Genomic DNA, 21270 nt, shown 5'->3' on the forward strand with positions numbered 1-21270 from the left:
GAGTAGGTACATAGATTAACGTCAAGGCCCATCTATCACATTACGTTATACCACCGTCATTCGTTTGTTATCTATATATATATATAATGAAAATGGTCTTCGTTTGAGGCTCAATCACGCCTAAACCACTGATCGTATCGACATGAAACTACCACCATTCGATGCGAAATTTTTCCTAGATGGTTTATAGCTATCTATTTTTTGAATTCCAACATTCCTTCATTTTTTTATTGCTGTTTTACTTTTATGAACATTTATCCCGCTAATAAAAACAAAAGATAAGCATTTTCTCTTGATTCTTTTGTTTTCATGGATTTCAACAGAGTGTATTAAACGGATTATGGTTTTTTACATTCAGCTAAGAATCTACTCACGGTAGTGGAGAACGGCTGGACCAATTGGACTTTTTTTTATCTTCAGAATTGTCAGGAGAAAGTTTTGTATGTAAGAAAATTTTAAAAAAGCCCGATTAAAAGTTAAAAATTTCGATGATAATCGAAGAATTCCCATCTATATAGTCACTCACCACGAAATCTCGGGAACCATAAGACTTAGAAACGTGAAACTTGGTAGGAATATTACTTTTGCTATGTAGAGGTCAGCTATGAATAGATTTTAAGAAATTCATTCCCCAAAGGGGATTGCGGGGGCGTTAATAATGAACAATTCCCGTTTTTAAACTATAGCTCCTATAGACTTCAAATTTGGTAGGAATCTTCTGTAAGAGGTGTAGAAATAGGCTATGAACGAATTTTACGATAGCTCACCCCACAGGGGGTTGCGGGGGTGGGTATTAACAATTAATATTTTTAATTTTCCAGCTAAAGCTCCTACAAGCTCCAAATTTTGTAGGAATTTTCTATAAGTGATGTAAAAATGATTTATGAACAAATTTTACGATATCCCACCCCAAAGAAGATTGCGGGGGCGTTAACAATGAAAATTTTCAATTTCCAAACGATAGCTCCTATAGACTCCAAATTTAGTGAGAGTGTTCTATATGTAATATAAAAATGATCTTCGAGCGGATTTTACAATGAATCACCTCCAATAAGGTTCGCGGGGGTGGGTGTTAACAATAAAAAATTTTAATTTAAAGGAAAAAGTATCTAAATACTTGGACCTTGCTCACGAGATTACCGCCATGTGGAATGTTGAGTCGACCGTTGTTGTTCCGATAGTCGTTTCAGTCAATGGTCTTCTCGCGAAAAGCTTCGACCAACATCTCAAGAAGCTTTCGCTTGGTTGTTGGATCAAGGGTCGGATACAGAAGGCAGTAGTCCTTGAAACGGCGCGTATTGTGAGGAGGTTTCTCACTCTGGAGCCCTGACCACCGGTTGCTTGGGCATTCAAAAGCCCCGCAAGCGGAGAGTGGAAGTTTTTTTTTATAAATTTTTAATAGTGTTTTTTAATTTATTCTTAAGCATTGTTAATAATTTTAAAAAAAAGAAAAATAATAAATGATAGAAATTAATAAATTTCAATTTCGAAATATAGCTTCTAAAAATTCTAAATATGGTAGGAATCTTTTATTATTCACATAAAGAACATCTCAAAATGGATTTCAATAAAGTCTACTTCCGACAGGAATTGCGGGGGTGGGTGTTAAAATATAAAATTTTTATTTCTAACCTGTAACTTCTACAGACTCCAAATTTGGTGGGGATCTTCGTGTATGTAGGGATATTCGTGTATTTCCTTACAACAATCGTCTTTTTGGCAGCGGAGAAAAAGTCATTGAGAGGTTTCAAAAACTTAACTTTACATGTAGCTATCCAATCAACGGACTAAGAATTTTACATTCATTTTACTTTTGCAGACTACATAACCGACGAATTCTTTTATTGCGGGATCGCGGAAATGTAACAGATTAAAATGAATGCATTTTCCAAGCACATGAGATGTGGAAAAGAAATTTAGTTACTTATTCCAATAGAATTCATAAAAAACATGCACAATTAATTTTCTATAAAAAATTGATGTCACGGAGAAAATTTTAGTTAACAGAAAATTCGACGCACTTGAACCTAGACAGATTTCAACTTCACATATGAGACTTGCAATGACTTTAACTTAAACTTTCAATGCTCATTTCAAATTTTTTTCTTCATGTCAATTATTATTAATTTTTTGAAGAAAGGCACGGAAATGTTATAATGATTGCACATTGAAAGTTACAATGAATATTAGTGAGAAAAATCACCTGGATGAAAGATACAGGCTAAATCGATGGAATTTGGAATTTGAGTAAGTCTAAACAATATCGATGCTTACAGTTCTATCCGCGGGGCCTATTTATGTTCATACAAAAATAAAAAAAGGAGAATAATAAAAATATGAAAAAAATAAATAAAAATGAAACATAAAATGTAACTTATTTCCTTTTTCAATTCGCCCAGCGAAGCGGGCGGGAAACGGCTAGTACTGTATATGTAGATTCTTATAAAGGACAATAAAAAAGGACAAAACGTCATTGTAGTATAAATTAACAGCGGTTATAAATCATAATTTTTCATAGATTGGCCGATATCGCGAGGTAATGTTACTAATTAATTTTAATTCGCTTCTACCCTACTTGTTATTATAAAACCAATAATTCGTATTCTCAATTCTTATCTTTATTTGCCACTAAGTTAAAGTTGCCACTAAGAAAATCTGAGCTTTCAGATAACCAAAATAAATTTTAAGTACGCCAACACCGATATTGTATGTCTTGTCAATGAATTTTGACAGATTACGACCGCCATCGTTTTTCGTTTTCGTGTTTTGTGTTATCAAACAGTGAAATATAATTCTAAGTTGAACTGGTTTTAAACATGGCCATTGTGGAGGATGAAGTAAGAAATGGTTCTGAAGAAGAAAATGAGATCGAAGTAGTGGTTGAGGAAGACGACGGAGACCAGGATTCGGATGATTCAGACGTAAGCATTTCTCATATAAATAAATACTTACAGAACAAAATGTTATAGTTACAGATGATGTTACAGTTCCCATAAATACAATTATTTACCTACCTTCTAACAAAAATAAGTTACTTAATGATTCCATGAAATGCAAATGCACTTGTGATAGTTTTTAAAAAGTCGGTCAAATTTTTGAATCCCAGCGGAACACCTAAGTTTATTTTAAACCTAAAAATCTTTATTAATCATACATAATACTTATTATCGACAAAAAATGCCTTTAATCATATTATGACTTCAGTAATATGTCAATATAATGCAATTTAAAAGTATGTGAACAAAAATACCTAACCTTCAACCTTAGTGTAATGCTTCCTGCTAAGAAACATATTCTATTCTTATTTACACCTAATATACATTTGTACAGTAAAGAAGAATTTGCCTTTTTTTTAACGGTGAAAAAAATGTTAATTTAGTCTACCAAGGTAAAGTAGACTCCTGACAGAGCAGAGTAGACAGATGACATCAAACAATGTTCCAGGGAGCTGCTGGAGTCTTAACTGAACAAGACAGTGTTATTTTGAACTATAAAAGACCTATAATGTCCATCAGTAAATGTCCATTGATTTATATGATGGTGATGATGCTTCAGTTCAGTAGTTTTTGACAGACAAACAGACAAAAAATCCAAAAATGCATTTTTACATTCTATTGCTTATTGCTAACATCACCCAAACTTTTTGCAAAATTCTGTAATGTACAGACACGGCTAGTCTACAATTTTATTAAATGTATAGTTTAGAAGTAACTTGTAAATAAAGCTCATACCAAAACAAACCAATTACAATTAGCAAAGTTAGTTATAAGACTTACTTGAACCTAACCTAACCTGAACTATAAAAGCTCACAATCTTCAACCTCTCCTGTCTCATAGGAGAGCTAAAGCTCCTTGAGGCATACCAGTAGACAACACCAATTTTCTGACTTGGGGCTTTGTACTGAGTATATAGTTACTAGGAAACCCCATGCCTTAAATTTTTTAACCTAACCTGTGTTTTGAACTTGGGATCTTGTGATGCATAGTCCTTCATCAGAGTCCCTAGGCCCTCAAACTTTACACAACAAAAGTAATAAAAAAATAGTAATGGAAGGCCATGGAGCATTTGCTCTACAAACTTTTGCTAGCAACTAGGCTTATGTATAAATGCTCGCTAGCATTTATTTAATAGCTTATTTGTGTGCTAAGTATCTTATATTATGTTTTAGAATGAATGGCAATGTGACAAACTATTGTTACCCCTATGTTTTCTACATAGAATAATAGATTTAATATAAACATCATACCTCTAACAGGTTAGTTAGCGTGCTAAAACTGCATCCAGGTCCCATCATCAAAACATGAAATAAAAAGGGCAGTAGAAAAGATATTAAAACCAAATTTTGCACTATAATTAAATCTTTATAAAAGGTTGAACATTATAGGCAGAGTGATAATAAGGGGTAAAGGATATAGGATAGAACTGTAAAATATATGTGTGGATCTTTGCAGTTTCTTGTTGGCTTCAATGGGAAGGATCTGTTCTAATTGCTAAAAAGCATTATCTACTATGTTATAATTACATCATTTATGTTCTTTTGACAACTTATGAGTGGATAAATACATTCTTTATTTATTAATAGGATGATGACGATGATGAAGCAGCCATTGAGAAAAAGGTTGCAGACTTAGTGCTACGCATAGCTGATGATCCATATAACTACAATGATCATATTGATCTTATTCAAGCACTTTGGTAAGTTGTTTAGTTTTTATTATTTTCTTTAGGAGGACAGGTTTGAAAAAAAATAATAACTCCCAAATCCTAATCTGATCCAAGCTGTAATGACAAAAGCCACACGTAAATAGTTCTCAAAAGGGTTCATCATCATCATCATCATCAGTATCATCAGTATCATCATCATCATCATCATCATCATCATCATCATATTAACCAATTATCGGCCCACTATAGGGCACGGGTGTCCTCCCACAATGAGAAGGGGTTAGCACTGGCCACCACGCTAGCCCAGTGGACTTCACACATCTTTGAGAATATTATGGAGAAGTATGCAGGTTTCCTCACGATGGTTTCCTTAAACGTTGGAGCAAGTAATATTTTAATTGCTTAAAATGCACATAACTTAGAAAAGTTAGAGGTGCACGCCGGGATTCGAACTCGCTCCCCCAAAACTGATGACGAAGTCCGTCCACTGGGCTATCGCCAGAATTTTTAGTTTCCTTGCATATTTGCAGTATTTACTAATGAATTTGGAGCCTTTGAGGTTTGGGTTAGTTTGAAAATGATAAGCAAAGCATACAAATTGCATGTAAATTTTGTGAATGACCTAGAACAGTTTAGACCTGGGATCTTGTCCCTATAGAGCAAGAATGTATTAGACGTGCTGTCTATATGCCTATGTAATCTTTCTCAATTGCGATTGTATGAAACAGTCATGGTCATGAAATGTGCAGAAGAGATATGAACAGACTGGTTCTAGAAATTCAGTTTATAGATGCAGGATTGTCAGCTGGTCATATTAGATTGAGACAATTGCATTGATTAAAAGTAATAAAGGCTTCTGCTGTGTAATATCTGTTTATTTAATTTTATCCTGTAGGAGTCTATCGGAGCTTGATCGCTGGCGTTCAGCATTTGACCGTCTACAAAAGTTGTCACTGCTTCGAGCAGAGCATTGGCTGTTGCGACTGCAGACTGAGGAAACTCTGGCCCATACGCCTCAGTCGCGCGAGCATATCGCCAATTTGTTTCAGCAGGCGACAATAGATTGCTATTGTAAGTAATCATTTAATTTAGTAGTGCTAGAGCTACTTATGACTGAGCTTGTAAGGGGATGTTCTACCGCCATGCCTATTTCTGCCGCATTACTGTGGTCTGAATATCGTTTGCCGGTGTAATAATGGCCACAGGGCGTCCACTTTGTAGGATGTATTCATTGCATGCCCAGCGAAGTGTATATTTATTTATTCGCTTTATTTGTACAACACAAATAGAAATATAAACAATTGACACAACAAGAAGAAATTTAAAAAGTAGGATACTAAAGGCGGCCTTATCGCTTAGTAGCGATCCCTTCCAGGCAACCTTAGCATTAGGAAAAGCAAGAGAAACCGATCTGTTTATTGGGATGGTTTACCACTTACCAATACGTGGGCTATCTGTGTGGTCCATCAAACATGACTATAAAAAAAGTTATTGTATCAATGTATTCCTATCTACTAGCTTCATACGAAATGATAGTCGTAAGACAGTGTTTAGTCAACTATTTGAATTATATTCCATCAATAGCCCAATCTGTTGAGTAACCTATGAAAACAATAATTTTCAGCCATTCCAATCTTGAGTGAATGGTGCTCGTGGTCTATGACCGCTGGCGAGGCGATCTCTGCTCGCGAACAGCTGGACGAAGTTCTGAGTCGCGCCGGCGCTGATCCGCTCTCGGGAAAAATATTCTGGGACGCGAAACTTGAGCTGGAGAAGGCGAAGTTGGAGACAATGAAGTTAGCAATTTTTTTTTATAAATGCATGATCGATTTAACACTCAAATAATATTACACGATAATCTTTGCTTAATAGCAGAACATACTTTGCATTCTTTATCACCTCAAAATTCGACACCCACTCGACTCAAAATTCAATTCATTCTAGGTATAATGCATTTTATTATTATTTATTATACGTTCGCTTAATGTCACAGATTGTAAAGCTCACAATTGAATGGGTATTTCTGTCAATTTGGTGTTGAGTCAATATATCACAGCGTGACACTTTGTCCGGCCAATTTAGTTTTCAGTACAACCAAATTAACATTTTTGTGTGGCAAATAAAATAAAGTTAGGGAATAATGGTGAGAGTAAATTTTTACGATGCGCGCGGCCACCGTCACAAAAAACCGACACCATGAAGTTAGCTATAGTCAACATTTTAGTTTTTCTAAAAAAGGTTTGACTATTGTTAGTGTTATTTTTACTGCAAACGTAGAATAAGGCGAAAGATAAAATTTTTGAGAAGACTTTTCTTGTTACGCCAAATAAGTATAACTTCTAACGCGTGTATAAGAGTAAACACACGTTTTTTTTTAAATTATGCCATTAAATTTAATTACTTTTATTGATATAGAAATAACATTAACTTAATTTACATTTACGTTGCATTACCAGTGAAGAGCACCCGAGCTATAAAGAGCAAAAGAAACGTGTACTTTGGTGCCTAGAAGAAGCAGTGTCGAGGCCTTTGCTACGCAGTGAAGAAGCGTGGCCTCAGTTACAAGAACTGGCAGTTACAATGTACGATCAGGAATATGTTGATAAGGTAATGTAAAAAAAAATGTACATGTACTTATAGAAAATTAAATAAAAATATTAAAGTTGATCGAAAAACACAATACGAATGAGGTTTTGAGTTGTTTATTTTTTAACGCTTTTCTTTTTGTTGAACAGGAATGCTGGTTATTTAGTGTAAATGCATTTGAACCTTAAATCTTGAGGAAATAGTTCCAATTTACTTTGTCTTCTATAATCTTATAGTTGTGCTCAAGGCTTGTACGAAGCTCGATCACAGAACAGCATCCCTCTGTGTGAGAACACTAAGACGTTAATAGGCTTATGTTTACACAATTTAAAAACATTAATAGTAAATAAATTAAAATTATTCTTTCAATAGGTAAAAAAACAACACGATGCTGCGTTAGAATACTTACAGAAAATATCACCATTTGAAGATAGACTGTTGACAACTGAGTGAGTAAATTGCTTTATTATATCCTAACTTTGGGTGTTCGATGTGTGTGTGGGTGCGTGTGTGAGTGTTTTCGTGAGCGTGGGAGCGTGCGTGCGCGCGCGTTCCTGCGCGCGTGTGTGTGCGTGGGTTTGTGTGTGTGTGTATGTTACCCTAAATAAATATTTATTTCTTAAAATTATTTTTTGCCAATCTTAATGAATCTGAAATTATTTTGCTGAATTAAAAGTGTTATATATAAAACCTATTCTAAAATGCAGGTATACAGCACTATAAAAAATACCTCACTTGATCTAAATATTAAAACTTATGGACGAAAATAAAGATATTTTAATTTTTTCTTATTGGCAATAAAGTTTCTGGCTGGCTGTGAATAATCAATAATTCATTTCAGAGATGCTGAAGAGAAATGTAAAGTTTATCAGGAGTACATTGATACTGTGAAGGAATTGTCCCACGAGGATAAATATTCCGAATGTGATAGTAGAGGTATACTTAAGGTAAGATATTCTTAAGCAATACTTTTAAAACATGGGTAAATAGGTCATGTTTGTGATTATTAAGTAAACTACTTCATATCTCTATCCATACAACGTGTAACGGAATTACGAAATACTGTTGAAGGGTGCGTCAGTATATTTCATAAGGAATCACCCTTAAAAAATATTGAATCAAAAGAAGCATATTTATTTTTCCATACAACCTAATTAAAATCATGCACACCACTGTTGATTAAAGATTTCACTCCTTATATTAGAAGAAGAAGAATCACTTTATGGCACGAAAAGCATAATATAACACAGCTAACACAAAATAACAATAATAAGAAATGATTAAAAAATGTAGACATGCAAAGGTGGCCTTATTTTGCTGCAAGCAAATATCTTACAGGAGATCCGTAGGAGAACGTCTAGAGTTATCGACATAGCTCGGAGAACCGATGGACGTGGGGGTCGTAAGGTGCTGGAGCTCATTCGAGTCGCTGGGAGCCGCTGGAGGCAAGCGGCCCAGGACAGTGGACTGTGGAACTCCCTAAAAAAGACCTACGTCCAGCAGTCTATTGGTTGAAATGATGATGGTGATAATGATTATCTTACAGGCAATCTTTGACTTTACCAGGTACTATACGATCGCGCTACAACAGAGTGTCTGTCATGCGAGGCCTCACATGGGTTGCTGCTAGCGTTTGTACGGCACGTACGCAACACCTCATCTCGCGCCACCATACATCGGGTGCTGGAACTATGCGCGCGGCGATGTCCGCGTAAAGCCACGTTCTGGATACTAAAGATGCAGCAAGCTGAGCATGAAAACAAGGGGATCGATGAGGTAAGTTTGAGCAATGAAAAATATTACTTACCTCAATGGTGAAGGAAAACATCGCGAGGAAACCTGCACGCCTGAGAGTTCTCCATGATGTTCTCAAAGTTGTGTGGAGTGTTCCAATCTCATTGTTTGATACTCATCATGGGAGGAGACCAGTGCCCTGCTATGAATTTAAGTAACAAGTCCCGTGTTCGTTTTCCGGCAATGTCAATTTGGAAATCTATTATCAGTGATCCATAAAGGGATTTTCCCATTTATTGCTTAATATTTTCAATGCCCACCAATAAAGCAAAAAAAAAAAACACTTCAGCTACCTTAAAAACTTCCGTTTTACATAATTATTTATTTTTCTGCCTTTGTTCAGGTGAAATCGATATTCGAGAGTGCTCTATCAAAAGGCATGGATTCTTATAAGCAAGCGGAGGCTTTATGGCTTAGCTACTTGGAGCAGTCCCGAAGACGCACCGATTTTGCTACTCAGGATCACGTGGACCGACTGCGACGCACATTCAGGCTTGCTTGGGACTCGCTGGCTGAGGTATGAATGAATACAATTTTATCATACCATCGCGTCAAGACAACAGATTAAATTAAAAGTGGAATTTGGTGAAGGTACCTGTATTGATTACACTTAATTTTTTCATAGATCTAATTTTTTTTTATTCCACTACAAGTTAACCCTTGACTGAAATTTGATCTGGTGGAGTCCCTAACAGGTTACCCCGATTAGGTTAGTCGTACTCCTAATCGGTTTCTACGCTACATAGCACTGGACCACAAATTTATTTAATTAAAAAAAAACTTTCAGTTACTTTTTAGTGTAAAGATCTTTTTAAAAATATTAAAAAACTAATAAAAGCATACATTCTGATAGCTATCGCACGGGTTTTTACTTAGCTATAATTTATGTACACATTTAAATTACAGCGAATAAATGATTTTAATTATATTATTATTTTTGATAAAGAATATCTCTTTTTATTTTAAATTAATATATGTTTTTTCTCCTATTAAAACCTTTATACCAAAAGTAATTTACATAATAACACTAGTTAGAAAAATTTAGTATACGCGTAAACGAGTTCAATTGGGAGGCAATACCGTCCGTGGAGTATTCGGTAGGACGCACCGCTGAGTGCTTAGGCGAGTGCTAGGCTTAGGAGTTATGCTATGTTAAGATTTATCAAGGCCTTAAAGAGTTATTGACCGAGCACTTCTACTGTCATCGTTTATTAAATTCCATAATTATTCAATTATGATACCAAACATAATTGGTTCAAAACGGTATATAAATTAAGCTAACTATAGTATCTCGGTCGTATCCTCTTTACGTTTAATGAACACCTAAATATGTCTTGATTACATATCGCGTCAATATTTTAAAGTCCTTTATGGTAATACTTCAAAACAATAATATAATAAAATAGTTTTCAGATGCATATTCCTAATTATTTCCAATATTTTGTGCAGGCCTGGGGAGATGAAGCCAATGACAGCGAAATACCTTTATTTTGGGCTCGGCTCGAATATAAGAGAATAAAAGATCCAGCGCAAGGAAAGGAAATATTTGAGGAGATTTTTAGTGAGTACTTCTCTGACTGATCTGATTTTTTTTAATGCTTATTGTGTTGTACTCGAATCCTAATTTGAACTGAACTTAACAGCTCTATGAATGGCAATATCTTTTTGAACAGAGATCAATGGGATAACGGTGACACGTTTTTCGTTAATGGTAATTGTTTTCGAAAATTGAATATGAAACTTAATACTTAATATGAAAATAGGTACCATTCTTAAATAATAATTCAAAATTTAAGTACCTTTTTGTCTGTAACTGTAACAATTTAAGAATTAAATTCCTAATCCTTTTGATAAGAGATTAGGAATTTAATGTTTCTGCTAAATATATAGTACTAAAAATTGTTTGTTTGTTTTGTTTTAAAAATATCTTTATTAATTAAATAATTGTATTACAGTTCATATCCTAGTGACTAGCCTAGGTTAATCAAACAACTAATATATTACTTACAGTTTAGCAGGTTACAACACCTTTTTAAAACTTTACAGCATATAAACAAAACATTTTTAACAACTTATTGAGCTGCATAACAGATGTTAATAACTTGTTTTACTTAGTACAGACATACGTTTATTAATAAAATTAAATGCATTTAATTGTTCATGATATTAATCCTTATTTTTATAATTTAAAAGAGGGTAGAACTCGGAACTATGCAACAGTTACGTACAAAGCATTCAGAGGCCAAGGAAGTAGTTATGTGGTAGTCGGTATCGATTATACTTATCGATATATGATAAGTCTTTATACCGGCTTTTGCCAATTGCGGACACAAGCGAATTTTTATGTTTTATATTACAAACAATATAGAACTTTTAGATTGACCCAGTATGAAAGCGTGAAACTAAAAATAGTGCTGTCCTTTTCCAAAAGAATCACTAGGAGAAAGATGACACTATAAGTAACGTCAGTATAGTGGCGTCATTGTCAGTAAAATCAAACAGATAAAAATAAGTAGTTTCATGAACAATATTATAATGTTATTCCAGAATACGGAGAGAACAAAACCCTTTCAAAATATTGGGAGGCTTTAATAAACTTGGAACGTACAAGGGACCCTCCCGCGCCCGAACGTAAGTTGCGCGATCTTCACAAGAGGGCGTTGCGATGCGTCAACGACTATCCGCCAGCAGTTGCGCGACTGTGGACCGACTACGAGCGGGACTTCGGCCAGTTGGCGACTGGGGTCGAGTGTGCAGAGTTGTGTGAGGTGAGAGACTTTAGTTTAAATTGCTTCTTTACATACATTGTTTTTACATTTCTGATTATATGTAAACTATCTTTTAGTTAGTTACGTTTTAGTGTAAAGTATATGTTAGGAAAAAAATAAAAACACACGTAAAAAAAATGCTTTCTGTTTTGTTTGTTTTTATTTGTTTACCACACATGTGTTTTTTATTGATTTTTAAAATCATAAAAAAAGAAGAAAATAGACTTTAGACCCTTAAAACCTTAATAAAAATAAATATATACTACGACAATATTAATTACCCGTAGTAAAAATAACGTGTACCAATCAAGAGTCGCTTTAGTTCGAGAGATAAAGCGAGCGATCGAAAAGCCTAATTTTTTAAATTTTATTCCACGACAAGTTAGCCCTTGACTGCAATCCCAGGTGGTAAGACTGAGATTGTAACGGGCTAACCCGTTTGGCAGTTTTTATTTATTAAACTGACATCATACCGGGACGCTACGTCGTGTACGCATTTCAGAAATCGTAAATTCAAAAATTGCCGCTGCTAGGGATCTATCCCAGGACGTTGCACTTAAAACCTCAGCGCTAAGGGGGTCGGTATAAGTCTAGTTTTATTTATTTAATATAAAGTTTACTAATTAAAGCTTATTTTTTGTTTATAAAAGCTCTACCGATTAAGGGGTGAACGCCGGGTGGTTTCCTAAAGATCGCATGTTCAAATCACACCTATTGCACAGTGTAACTATAGACAAATGTTCTCTTACGTAACAGGAGAAACTTCAGAAATGGCGCGAAAGTTATCAAGCTATGAAAGACAAAATGATTGGTCAGAAAAAGAAGGGCAAACAGATTCCCAACAAGAAACCCAAAGTTGACAATAAAAAGAAAAAAGATGAAAAGACAAACAAGGGGAAAAGGAAGTCTGATGACAGTTCGGAAAACACAGAAGTGAAGAGGAAAAAGGATGCTGATATGGAAGTGGACGTGCCAGATGAGGAGGGAGATACTGGAGGCGGGGTTAAGAGATCACATGATGAGGATGAAGGAGGAAGTAAGTATTAGTATGTGATTTTTGGCTCTACATCTCTTACAGTTAACTTCATTATATCAACCCATTACCCGTCCACTACAGTGCACGGGGCTCCCCCAACAATGAGAAGGGCTCAGGGCCGTACCCGTAACCCAGTTAGTTGTAGTGTCACGCTGGCCCAGTGCTCAGGGTTGGTGGACTCCACGAGAATTTTATGGAAAACGAAGGTATGCAGGTTTCCTCAAGATGCTTTCTTTCACCCTTAAAGCAAGTTATATTTTAATTGCTTAAAACGCACAAAATAGTAAACGAAGGATAATAGAGAAGAGTGAGAGAAGATGTACGCTATCCCTATTTCTCGACTAATGTTTTTAATACGAAAACGAAATAGAACTGGCATACCACCTATCAGGTTAGCTCGTTCCCATTTTATACTGCATCATCACTTACCACCAGGTGAGATTGCAAGAGCTAACGTGCATTGGAAAAAAAAACGTAATAGTGTGAAAGGAAAATCGCAAAAAAGTACGCAATTGTGTTTTAAAATAGCATTTGCTTGAGTTTTATCATAGGAACTGTGTATTTTTAAAAGATCTAAGATCTGTGCAAGAAAATACGTCAAACTATTGCTTGGTTAAATGTGCTGTTAAAAGGAACATTTGTCTGTGCGAAAAGTCTCCTAATACATTTGTTTCCGTTTTTTCCACGTGAATTATCATGTCCGAAACATTTGTGTGCTATCTAAAGCATTTGTTTGTACTCACTGTAAAACATTTGCTATATGATGTCATATTGGCGTTGTTTCAAAATCTCGACAAATTTACAAAACGCTCTGGCATCGAGTTCAGGTGGCTTGTATGTTTCCAAATAGTAAACATTAGTATAGCAAATGCCTTGTAACAAATAGTCTAATATAGATATTCTCAACAAAATCCTACTAGTACGATGACGTCAAACAGAATCTAAGTCTTACAGCGTTGACGTTACAGGTATTGATTAATGTAATGGTTGAATAGAAGCAGACGTTACTTTGTGGAATTCCATGATATCCCATGAACATGAAGCTTAATTTGCTATATACTCTGTGAAAAGCATGAGAAGCTGTACCATGTAATTTATAATGAAACTTTGCAAATTTAATTGTTCCCACCATGCTCCAATGGTTGGCGAATTTTTATTATTATTATCACATATTAGATGTCTTGATTGATGTCTAGAAAAATAAGATTCTAATTCTGAAATAAATGTGTCAACAATATTAAAATTATATTACTCTAAGCGATGATAATAGCCAGTTAATGCCTGTATCGGTATGGACACAAGCAATTTAAAGATCACATAGAAAAAACCACATTTTTTTTATTAATCCCTATTTTTACGTGTTCTTTGTTTTTAGAAACAGAAAATAAAAGACAGAGAAGGGACAGCTCAACGGAGACAGGTGGCAGTGGGAGGGAGGCTTGCACTCTCTTTGTTAGCAATTTGGAGTTCAAGTAAGTTGCCTAGATCTTTGTTACTAGCAGTGGCGTGCACTTCATACATGCACAAAAGCACTAGCTACCCTAAAATTGATGTATAACTCGAAAAAGAGGAGGATTTATGGCATTTTATACAATCTTTCCACTGTATGCATATCCTGGTAAGAAACCCAGTGCACGCCACTGGTTACTAGCACAGCTAAACACAAAACTAACTTAATTTATTTATGTAGAAGGCATAAACGTGGAGTCATAAGATGTCCGAATTCTCGAAGGGCTAACAAATTTTACAAAACTAAATAATATAACTAAAAATAAAAAAAAATAAAATATCACCCTCATACTTTATTGTGAATTTTTACAAATACTGTTATTAAATTGTTCTCATTCAAAATTTATTTATTTAATTCAAATTCAAAGTACATTTATATCAAGGAGGCCTACTCAAGTGTACTCAAGTGTGCCGTGTAGTGACTCTACCACCGGTTCGGAAAGCATTCTACCGAGAAGAGCTGGCAAGAAACTCAGTAACAGTAGTTGCTCTTTAAATTGACAGCCGACTGGCGCAGTGGGCAGCGATTCTGCTTTCTGAGTCCTAGGCCGTGGGTTCGATTCCCACAACTGGAAAATGTTTGTGTGATGAACATGATTGTTTTTCACTGTCTGAGCGTTTATCTGTATATTATAAGTATTTATGTGTATTATATTCATAAAAATATTCAAGAGCTATCTTAGTACCCATAACGCAAGCTACGCTTACTTTGGGGCTAGATGGCGATGTGTGTATTTTCGTAGTATATTTATTTATTTATTTAAAGTATTTATGGAATGAAGTGACTAACCGCCTACAACATTATAGGATAATGTTCTAAACGTTTACCATAAAATAGGGAAAATGGAAAAAGTGAGCTAGCAACATTCCGCGGTTGTGAAGTGAGTGTACGTGGCGTTTTAACAGTTTTTGGACAAAATGCACTGCATGCAGTAATGGCTGAATGAGGGTTCTGTATGTTCTTAACTCTGCCTCTCGTCTTTAATTTTAAGTTAACGAATAGATGTAGGTACTTATTGCGTCTCACGTTTCATACATTTTAAAAGTTAGTAAGTAAGTGTATTTGCGAATAGGCTCGAGTACAAAAAGTTTGAAATTGACTTTTAACATTCTTGTTACAGAGTAAACGAGCAAAATTTAAGGAACAAATTATCTGAGTACGGCGATATAGTCTCGATGCGAGTGAGGGCTGGTGTTAAAGCATTCGGTGGATCCATCTGCTACTGCCAATACAAGTCACCGGTAAGCTATTATTTGGATCTTTGGGAGGATTATACCAGCCTAGTAGGGAAAACTGTAGACTTGACGTCAAGTAAACGTTAATTTTTTTTTATTGGTAGAGCTTTTTGTGACACAGCTCATTCGGGGACGTACTTTCGCCAATGCATAAGCATCATTATTGTAGCTTTGTTGCCCATCAGGGCGTGGTTGTCGGTGTAATAACAGGCGCATGAGTCTTAACACGTCTTAGGTCGATGGACACAAAGCGGCATGATGCAGGACGTACGAAAGTTGTACAAGGCCGAAAGCTTTCTTGTATTTTTAATTTGACCCTGTTTATAGATATTTCGAAATGCCTCGGCAACCATTTCCGTTTGCTCTTTGTTCGGAAGGGCCTCCCCCAACTTTCTGCACTGGTTCCTAGTTTCTATTTATTTATTTATACTCTTTAATTGTACACCATATAATTCTGAAAAAAAAGAGAACAAACTTAAAGAATGTAATAGGATACAAAAGGCGTTATTTATGTTCTTGTCTATGTGCCAGCCCCTTGTAGTTCTAATGACATCAACCCATATTTTAAATGGTCTGCCCGTTTCTATATAAAGTTTCCTGTGTGGCCAGTATCAACATCCTATTATTATTTACATACAAATATTATTACGACAGCATTACATCGAGTATCAGTAGCCCAGTGAGTAGGATTGAATCCCAGCACCATGTAACCAGTGGCGTGCACTTCATACATGCACAGAAGCACTGCCTACCCTAAAATTTATATATACTCGCATAGGAGGAGAATTTTTGCCGTTTCATGCAATTTTCCTGCTGTATGCATACCCTGGTAAGAAACCCAGTGCACGCCACTGTGTATGTAACCTCTTAGTTTTCTACCGTGAAGGAAACATCGTGAGGATACCTGCCTCAGAGTTCTCCATAATGTTCTTAAAGGTGTGTTGAGTCCACCAATGTGCACTGGGCCAGCGTGGTGGACTTCGGCCTTGAACCCTTCTTATTGTCGGAGGAAACCCGTGCCCTTTTCTGGGCCGATAATGCGAGATTATACCAACAAAGTAATATATTATATTGTAAGATTATTATATGTATATATTATATATGTATATATAGTTATATATATGCAAATATATATTATGTTTATTTATATGTAACACCTACCTTTCTTCTTGAGCTGTGTTTAACGCCTTTGGTTGCCTGGAAGAGATCGCTATGTAGCGATCTCTTCCAGGCGATCTCTTTCAGATAAGGCCGCCAAATTATATACATTTTGTTAAATTTTGTGTACAATAAAAGTGTATTCATTCATTCATTCATTCATTCAAAGTAATAAATAAACCGACGGACACACTTTCCCAATTATTATAATATTAGTATCGATTGCTTTATAGGAATCAGTAGACAAAGCGGTAGAACACGACAGAACGCCGCTGGACGGCCGCCCGATGTTCCTCTCACGGTACTCAGCTACGAAGTCAAAGCCCACGTTCAAGTATGCGATGACCACGGAGCGTAACAAACTGTTTGTGCGGAACCTCCCGTACTCGCATTGCACCAAAGAGGCTTTAACTGAGATATTCGAAAAGTTCGGGAAACTCAAGGACGTTCGGGTTGTTACTTTCAAGTAAGTATTTTACCTTTAGATCCCCTGACAAAATCTATAACACACACACACAACACACAAAACAAAGTTTTACAAGCATTCATTCGCTGTCAAAGCTGCTGAATTGTGGAATGCACTCCCATTGAATATAAAAAAGTCGAAGTCACTGGGCTAATTTAAAAATGAACCATCAATCGGCTTTTGTTTAGGCAACTCATATGACCTAACTTGTCTATGATTTTTGATACAATGTGTGGTATTTTGTGTTGGTATTATCATATTTTTTGAAATTAACCTAACCGAAATAAAACGTATTTTTTTTTCACATGTTAAATGTCAGTTTACGAGTTCCTTAAACATTTGAATTCGAACGTAAATAAGGCTTTTTTTTTACAAGAAATACACTGTCCCATGTTTTATCGAAAATATAAAGTTATATTTTCGATTTTAATTTCTGATCCACCACCAGGTTTCGAATGACTATCTATGTTATAAAGTTGTTTGTATTTATAACTCATAGCAGATGCTGAACTATACCCATCTCATCTTACATGTCTGTAGCAGAACGCTACAGTCATGTAAGATTTCCACTCTGTGAACATGTACTGCACTTCTACGTAGTACCTATGTATACACCAATAATATATCCACATTGCAAAAGAAATAGGAACCGATTCTGTTGCACACATATCTCTAAACTTAACTTAATTGACAAAATAAACTGAGCTATTTGTAAATACCACAGTAATTCTGTGTCCATTGTTCTGTTGCCTCTGCGACTCGCACGTCTTCATCTGGTTTTCTGGTTAAGGGTCGCTACTGCAGCACCTTTCGATCCCATGATCCATCGGTCCTCCGAGCTATGTGCACTGTTCATTGCCACTTCAGTTTCGCAACACGTTGAGCTATGTCGGTAAAACAGTTTCTAACGCGATAGTGTTACCTTATTTCTGAGATGCATACATAGCTATCTCCATCGCCCGCTGAGTTGCCTTAAGCTTTGTTATCGGGCCTATAGAATCCGGCTCGTCCGGAAAGTACTACCGCCATGCTTATTTCTAGCATTGTTTTGCTCCCGTCTAACGGGCGTGGTTGTCAGTGTAATTACAGGCACATGATTCTTAACACCGTCGCTTCAGGTTGTCTAAGACAGGGTAGAAGCAGGCGTTACTTTGCCATATATATATCCACTAGATGTGCCCTGCGGCTTCGCCCGCGTAATTTTGGGAGGCAGTGTATTGCTACATAGTCAACACCTATAGTCATATATGAGATTTTGAGATTTTTTCACTAAAATTTTTTTATCTTACGTAATTTTTCTTCTTCAAGGAAAGTATACTATATTATTTCTAATACCTCTAAGAATATGTTTAGAAAGTTGCATTAAGATCGGTTTAGTAGTTTTCGCGTGAAAGCTTAAGAAACAAACTTACAATGACATTTATAATATTAGTAGGGATAATATATTATGAAAATTAAGTAAACTTAACAATGAATAATTGTTAAGTTAACATCTTCTGAGGATGCTCCGGTTTCGGTGAGAAACGTGCGTAGAGGGTACATGGCCGAAGATCTGTTTGGTGTGGAGTATAAGGATTGAAGAAATTATAAATTACACCGTACAGATTGTCCTGCTGTTCGTGGAGTATAGCAAATTTGGCTTAATTTTCATGAAACAGGGCGACAATTTGTAGCATATGTTCCTCGCATGGCCCGAAAAGTGTTGCTCTGTTTATTAGGCGATGACTTTCAATCAACATCTGCTTTGTCCATTATTACTATAAAAAAAAATCAAAAATCATTTATTTCAAGTAGGCCTAATACAAGCACTTTTGAAACGTCAAGTCTGTCTGTGTAAAAAAGAATATATACTACTTTCAGAGACGGCAAACCAAAAGGGTTAGCATATATAGACTACGAGGAAGAGAAACCAGCTTCGGAAGCTCTAGATAAGACCAACGGGCTGTTGGTAGGCGACAGGAAGATAGAAGTAGCGGTCAGCGCACCTCCGCCAAAGCAGGAGGCAAGCACGAGCGTCTCGTTAGGGCTACCGAAGAGAGATGTCGCAGGGGGAATGTGAGTAAACCTTGCTTTAAATGCCAGTTAGTATAATATTTTTGGGGAAGGTAACTTACCATTGTACCAATATTAACACATTCAAATTCAAAACTCTTTATTCATGTGGCCTACATGGCACAGATCAGAGGCATTAATGAAGTATTCATAATTATACGTTTACATAATTGAAATTGCATAATTAATTTTACATAATTGTAAAGAAGGTTGTGCACCGGCTCAAAGTGGCTCAGCGGGCAATGGAAAGAGCGATGTTAGGTTTGTCTCTGTTAGATAAGATTCCCAACGTAGAGATCAGAAACCGAACTGGAATCACTGACATCGTTCAAAGAGCAGCGGCCCTGAAATGGAACTGGGCGGGTCACATATGTCGAAGGGAGGACGGGCGGTGGAGCCGAGTGATTCTGGATTGGCAACCGCGTACTGGACACAGAAGCATTGGCCGACCACCAGCTCGATGGAGAGATGATATTGTAAAGGCAGTAGGGAAGAACTGGATGCAGCTAACCAGCAATAGACCGAGATGGCGTGCAATTGAAGAGGCCTTAGTCCAGCAGTGGACTGAGATAGGCTGATGATGATGATGATGATGATAATTGTAAGGTGATGGCGATAACTGCGTTCGCCAAATTAAACCTGAAGCTACGAGGAACCTTATGGTAATGAGTTTAGAGTGCAAAATGCACTAGCTGTAAAAATGTGGACAAATTTGGGCGTTGTAACAACTACTATAAGTTTCATTTTATTAAAGGTTAGGCATTTTCGTAATCAAAAGTAAATCTATACTATTGCGAACATAATAAACTCGGACGCGATTTTTTTGCGCACTAAAGTGTAAATTTAAAGACTAATATTATTTGTGTTGCATTGTAATGTTATCCCTATCCCTATCCCTATCCTTACTAATATTATAAATGTCAATGTAAGTTTGTTTGTTACGCTTCCACGCAAAAACTACTCAACCAAACTTCATGAAACTTTGTACACATATTCTTCCAGTTTTAGAAGTAATATAGGTATATCCTATAGTATTATATCCTATGGTAATATAGTATATCCTATATTACTAAGTAATATAGGATACTTTTTATCCCGACATTAAGCTCTGTTCCTTTGGGAGAGGGGATGAAAGTGTTTGATGATTTTACACCATAACTCCGACAAATTATAACCGATTTAAATAAAATTATTTTTGTACTATAGAGGTTATAATACGTATTTAATTTTGCCCAAACTTTGTGTGGATCTGATGAATGTGGTTGGAGATAGAGGACAGAACTCTGACAGCAGCAAACCCCTCATTTAAGTCTTAGCAATACTGAATACTTTACTTTAATTTTTTTTTTAACTACAACTAAATTGAATGCCACGTCAAAAACAAAATCAAACGCAAACGAAGTCGCGGGCAACAGCTAGTATTTAAATAAATACGATTACAAATTTTAGATTCGAAACTTGGAACAAAAATCGATGATGATGATTTTTTCTTGCAGGAGAAGAACGCAACTCAGCAGTTTCATCCCAAGGGTGCTGCAAACGGCGACAACTAGTACGTCCACCTCTAAATCCACCTCCAACGGTAGTAGCCATGAAAACGGTGCTGAAAAACGACCGCTCAGCAATACCGACTTTAGAAATATGTTGCTAAATAAATAAGTGTATCAAAACAATAGTCGTAAGTTAATAATTATTATTCGTGAATGAATAAACTGTTACATGTAAGAGGCATTTCTCGTGTCTCGATTGTTAGCCGTTTTACTTTTAACGGAGAATGCTGTATGAACAACAATAAAGACCGAGGACAAATTTATAATATATCTCGGATTTTATTAAACAAGCGGTCGTTTTAAAACTCTCGGATTTTATTAAAGTGTCTCGAAATCATGACAAAATGCCCCGGATCTAGGGTAACATAAATTTACAGAAGCTCTAAAAGAGTTTGAAAAAAAAACTTACCAAAAAGACTATAGATGTATATCTATGGTATATTATATTG

The 21270-nt window shown here is 35.9% G+C and overlaps 1 protein-coding gene across 1 annotated transcript; it reads left to right on the forward strand.

The window, feature by feature from the left end:
• Positions 1–2733: 2733 nt before the first annotated feature.
• On the forward strand, positions 2734–21089 carry LOC120627893 (squamous cell carcinoma antigen recognized by T-cells 3). The gene is made up of 17 exons (XM_039896013.1): positions 2734–2921; positions 4584–4696; positions 5562–5737; positions 6291–6462; positions 7123–7273; positions 7625–7701; positions 8094–8199; positions 8819–9028; positions 9390–9563; positions 10496–10607; positions 11594–11814; positions 12571–12850; positions 14226–14322; positions 15481–15601; positions 16987–17219; positions 19080–19274; positions 20768–21089. Exons 1-17 carry the CDS (start codon positions 2817–2819, stop codon positions 20928–20930), a joined length of 2706 nt encoding a protein of 901 aa, XP_039751947.1. The 5' UTR covers positions 2734–2816; the 3' UTR covers positions 20931–21089.
• Positions 21090–21270: the final 181 nt, after the last annotated feature.

This window comes from Pararge aegeria, chromosome 12 (assembly GCF_905163445.1).
Source record: "Pararge aegeria chromosome 12, ilParAegt1.1, whole genome shotgun sequence".
NCBI classification, from domain to species: domain Eukaryota; kingdom Metazoa; phylum Arthropoda; class Insecta; order Lepidoptera; family Nymphalidae; genus Pararge; species Pararge aegeria.

Coding starts and splice junctions, on each gene's coding strand:
- LOC120627893 (XM_039896013.1), top strand. CDS start 2,817: ATGGCCATTGTGGAGGATGAAGTAAGAAATGGTTCTGAAGAAGAAAAT. Junction 15,602..16,986: donor ACTGCCAATACAAGTCACCG/GTAAGCTATTAT, acceptor ATTGCTTTATAG/GAATCAGTAGACAAAGCGGT. Junction 17,220..19,079: donor GTTCGGGTTGTTACTTTCAA/GTAAGTATTTTA, acceptor TACTACTTTCAG/AGACGGCAAACCAAAAGGGT.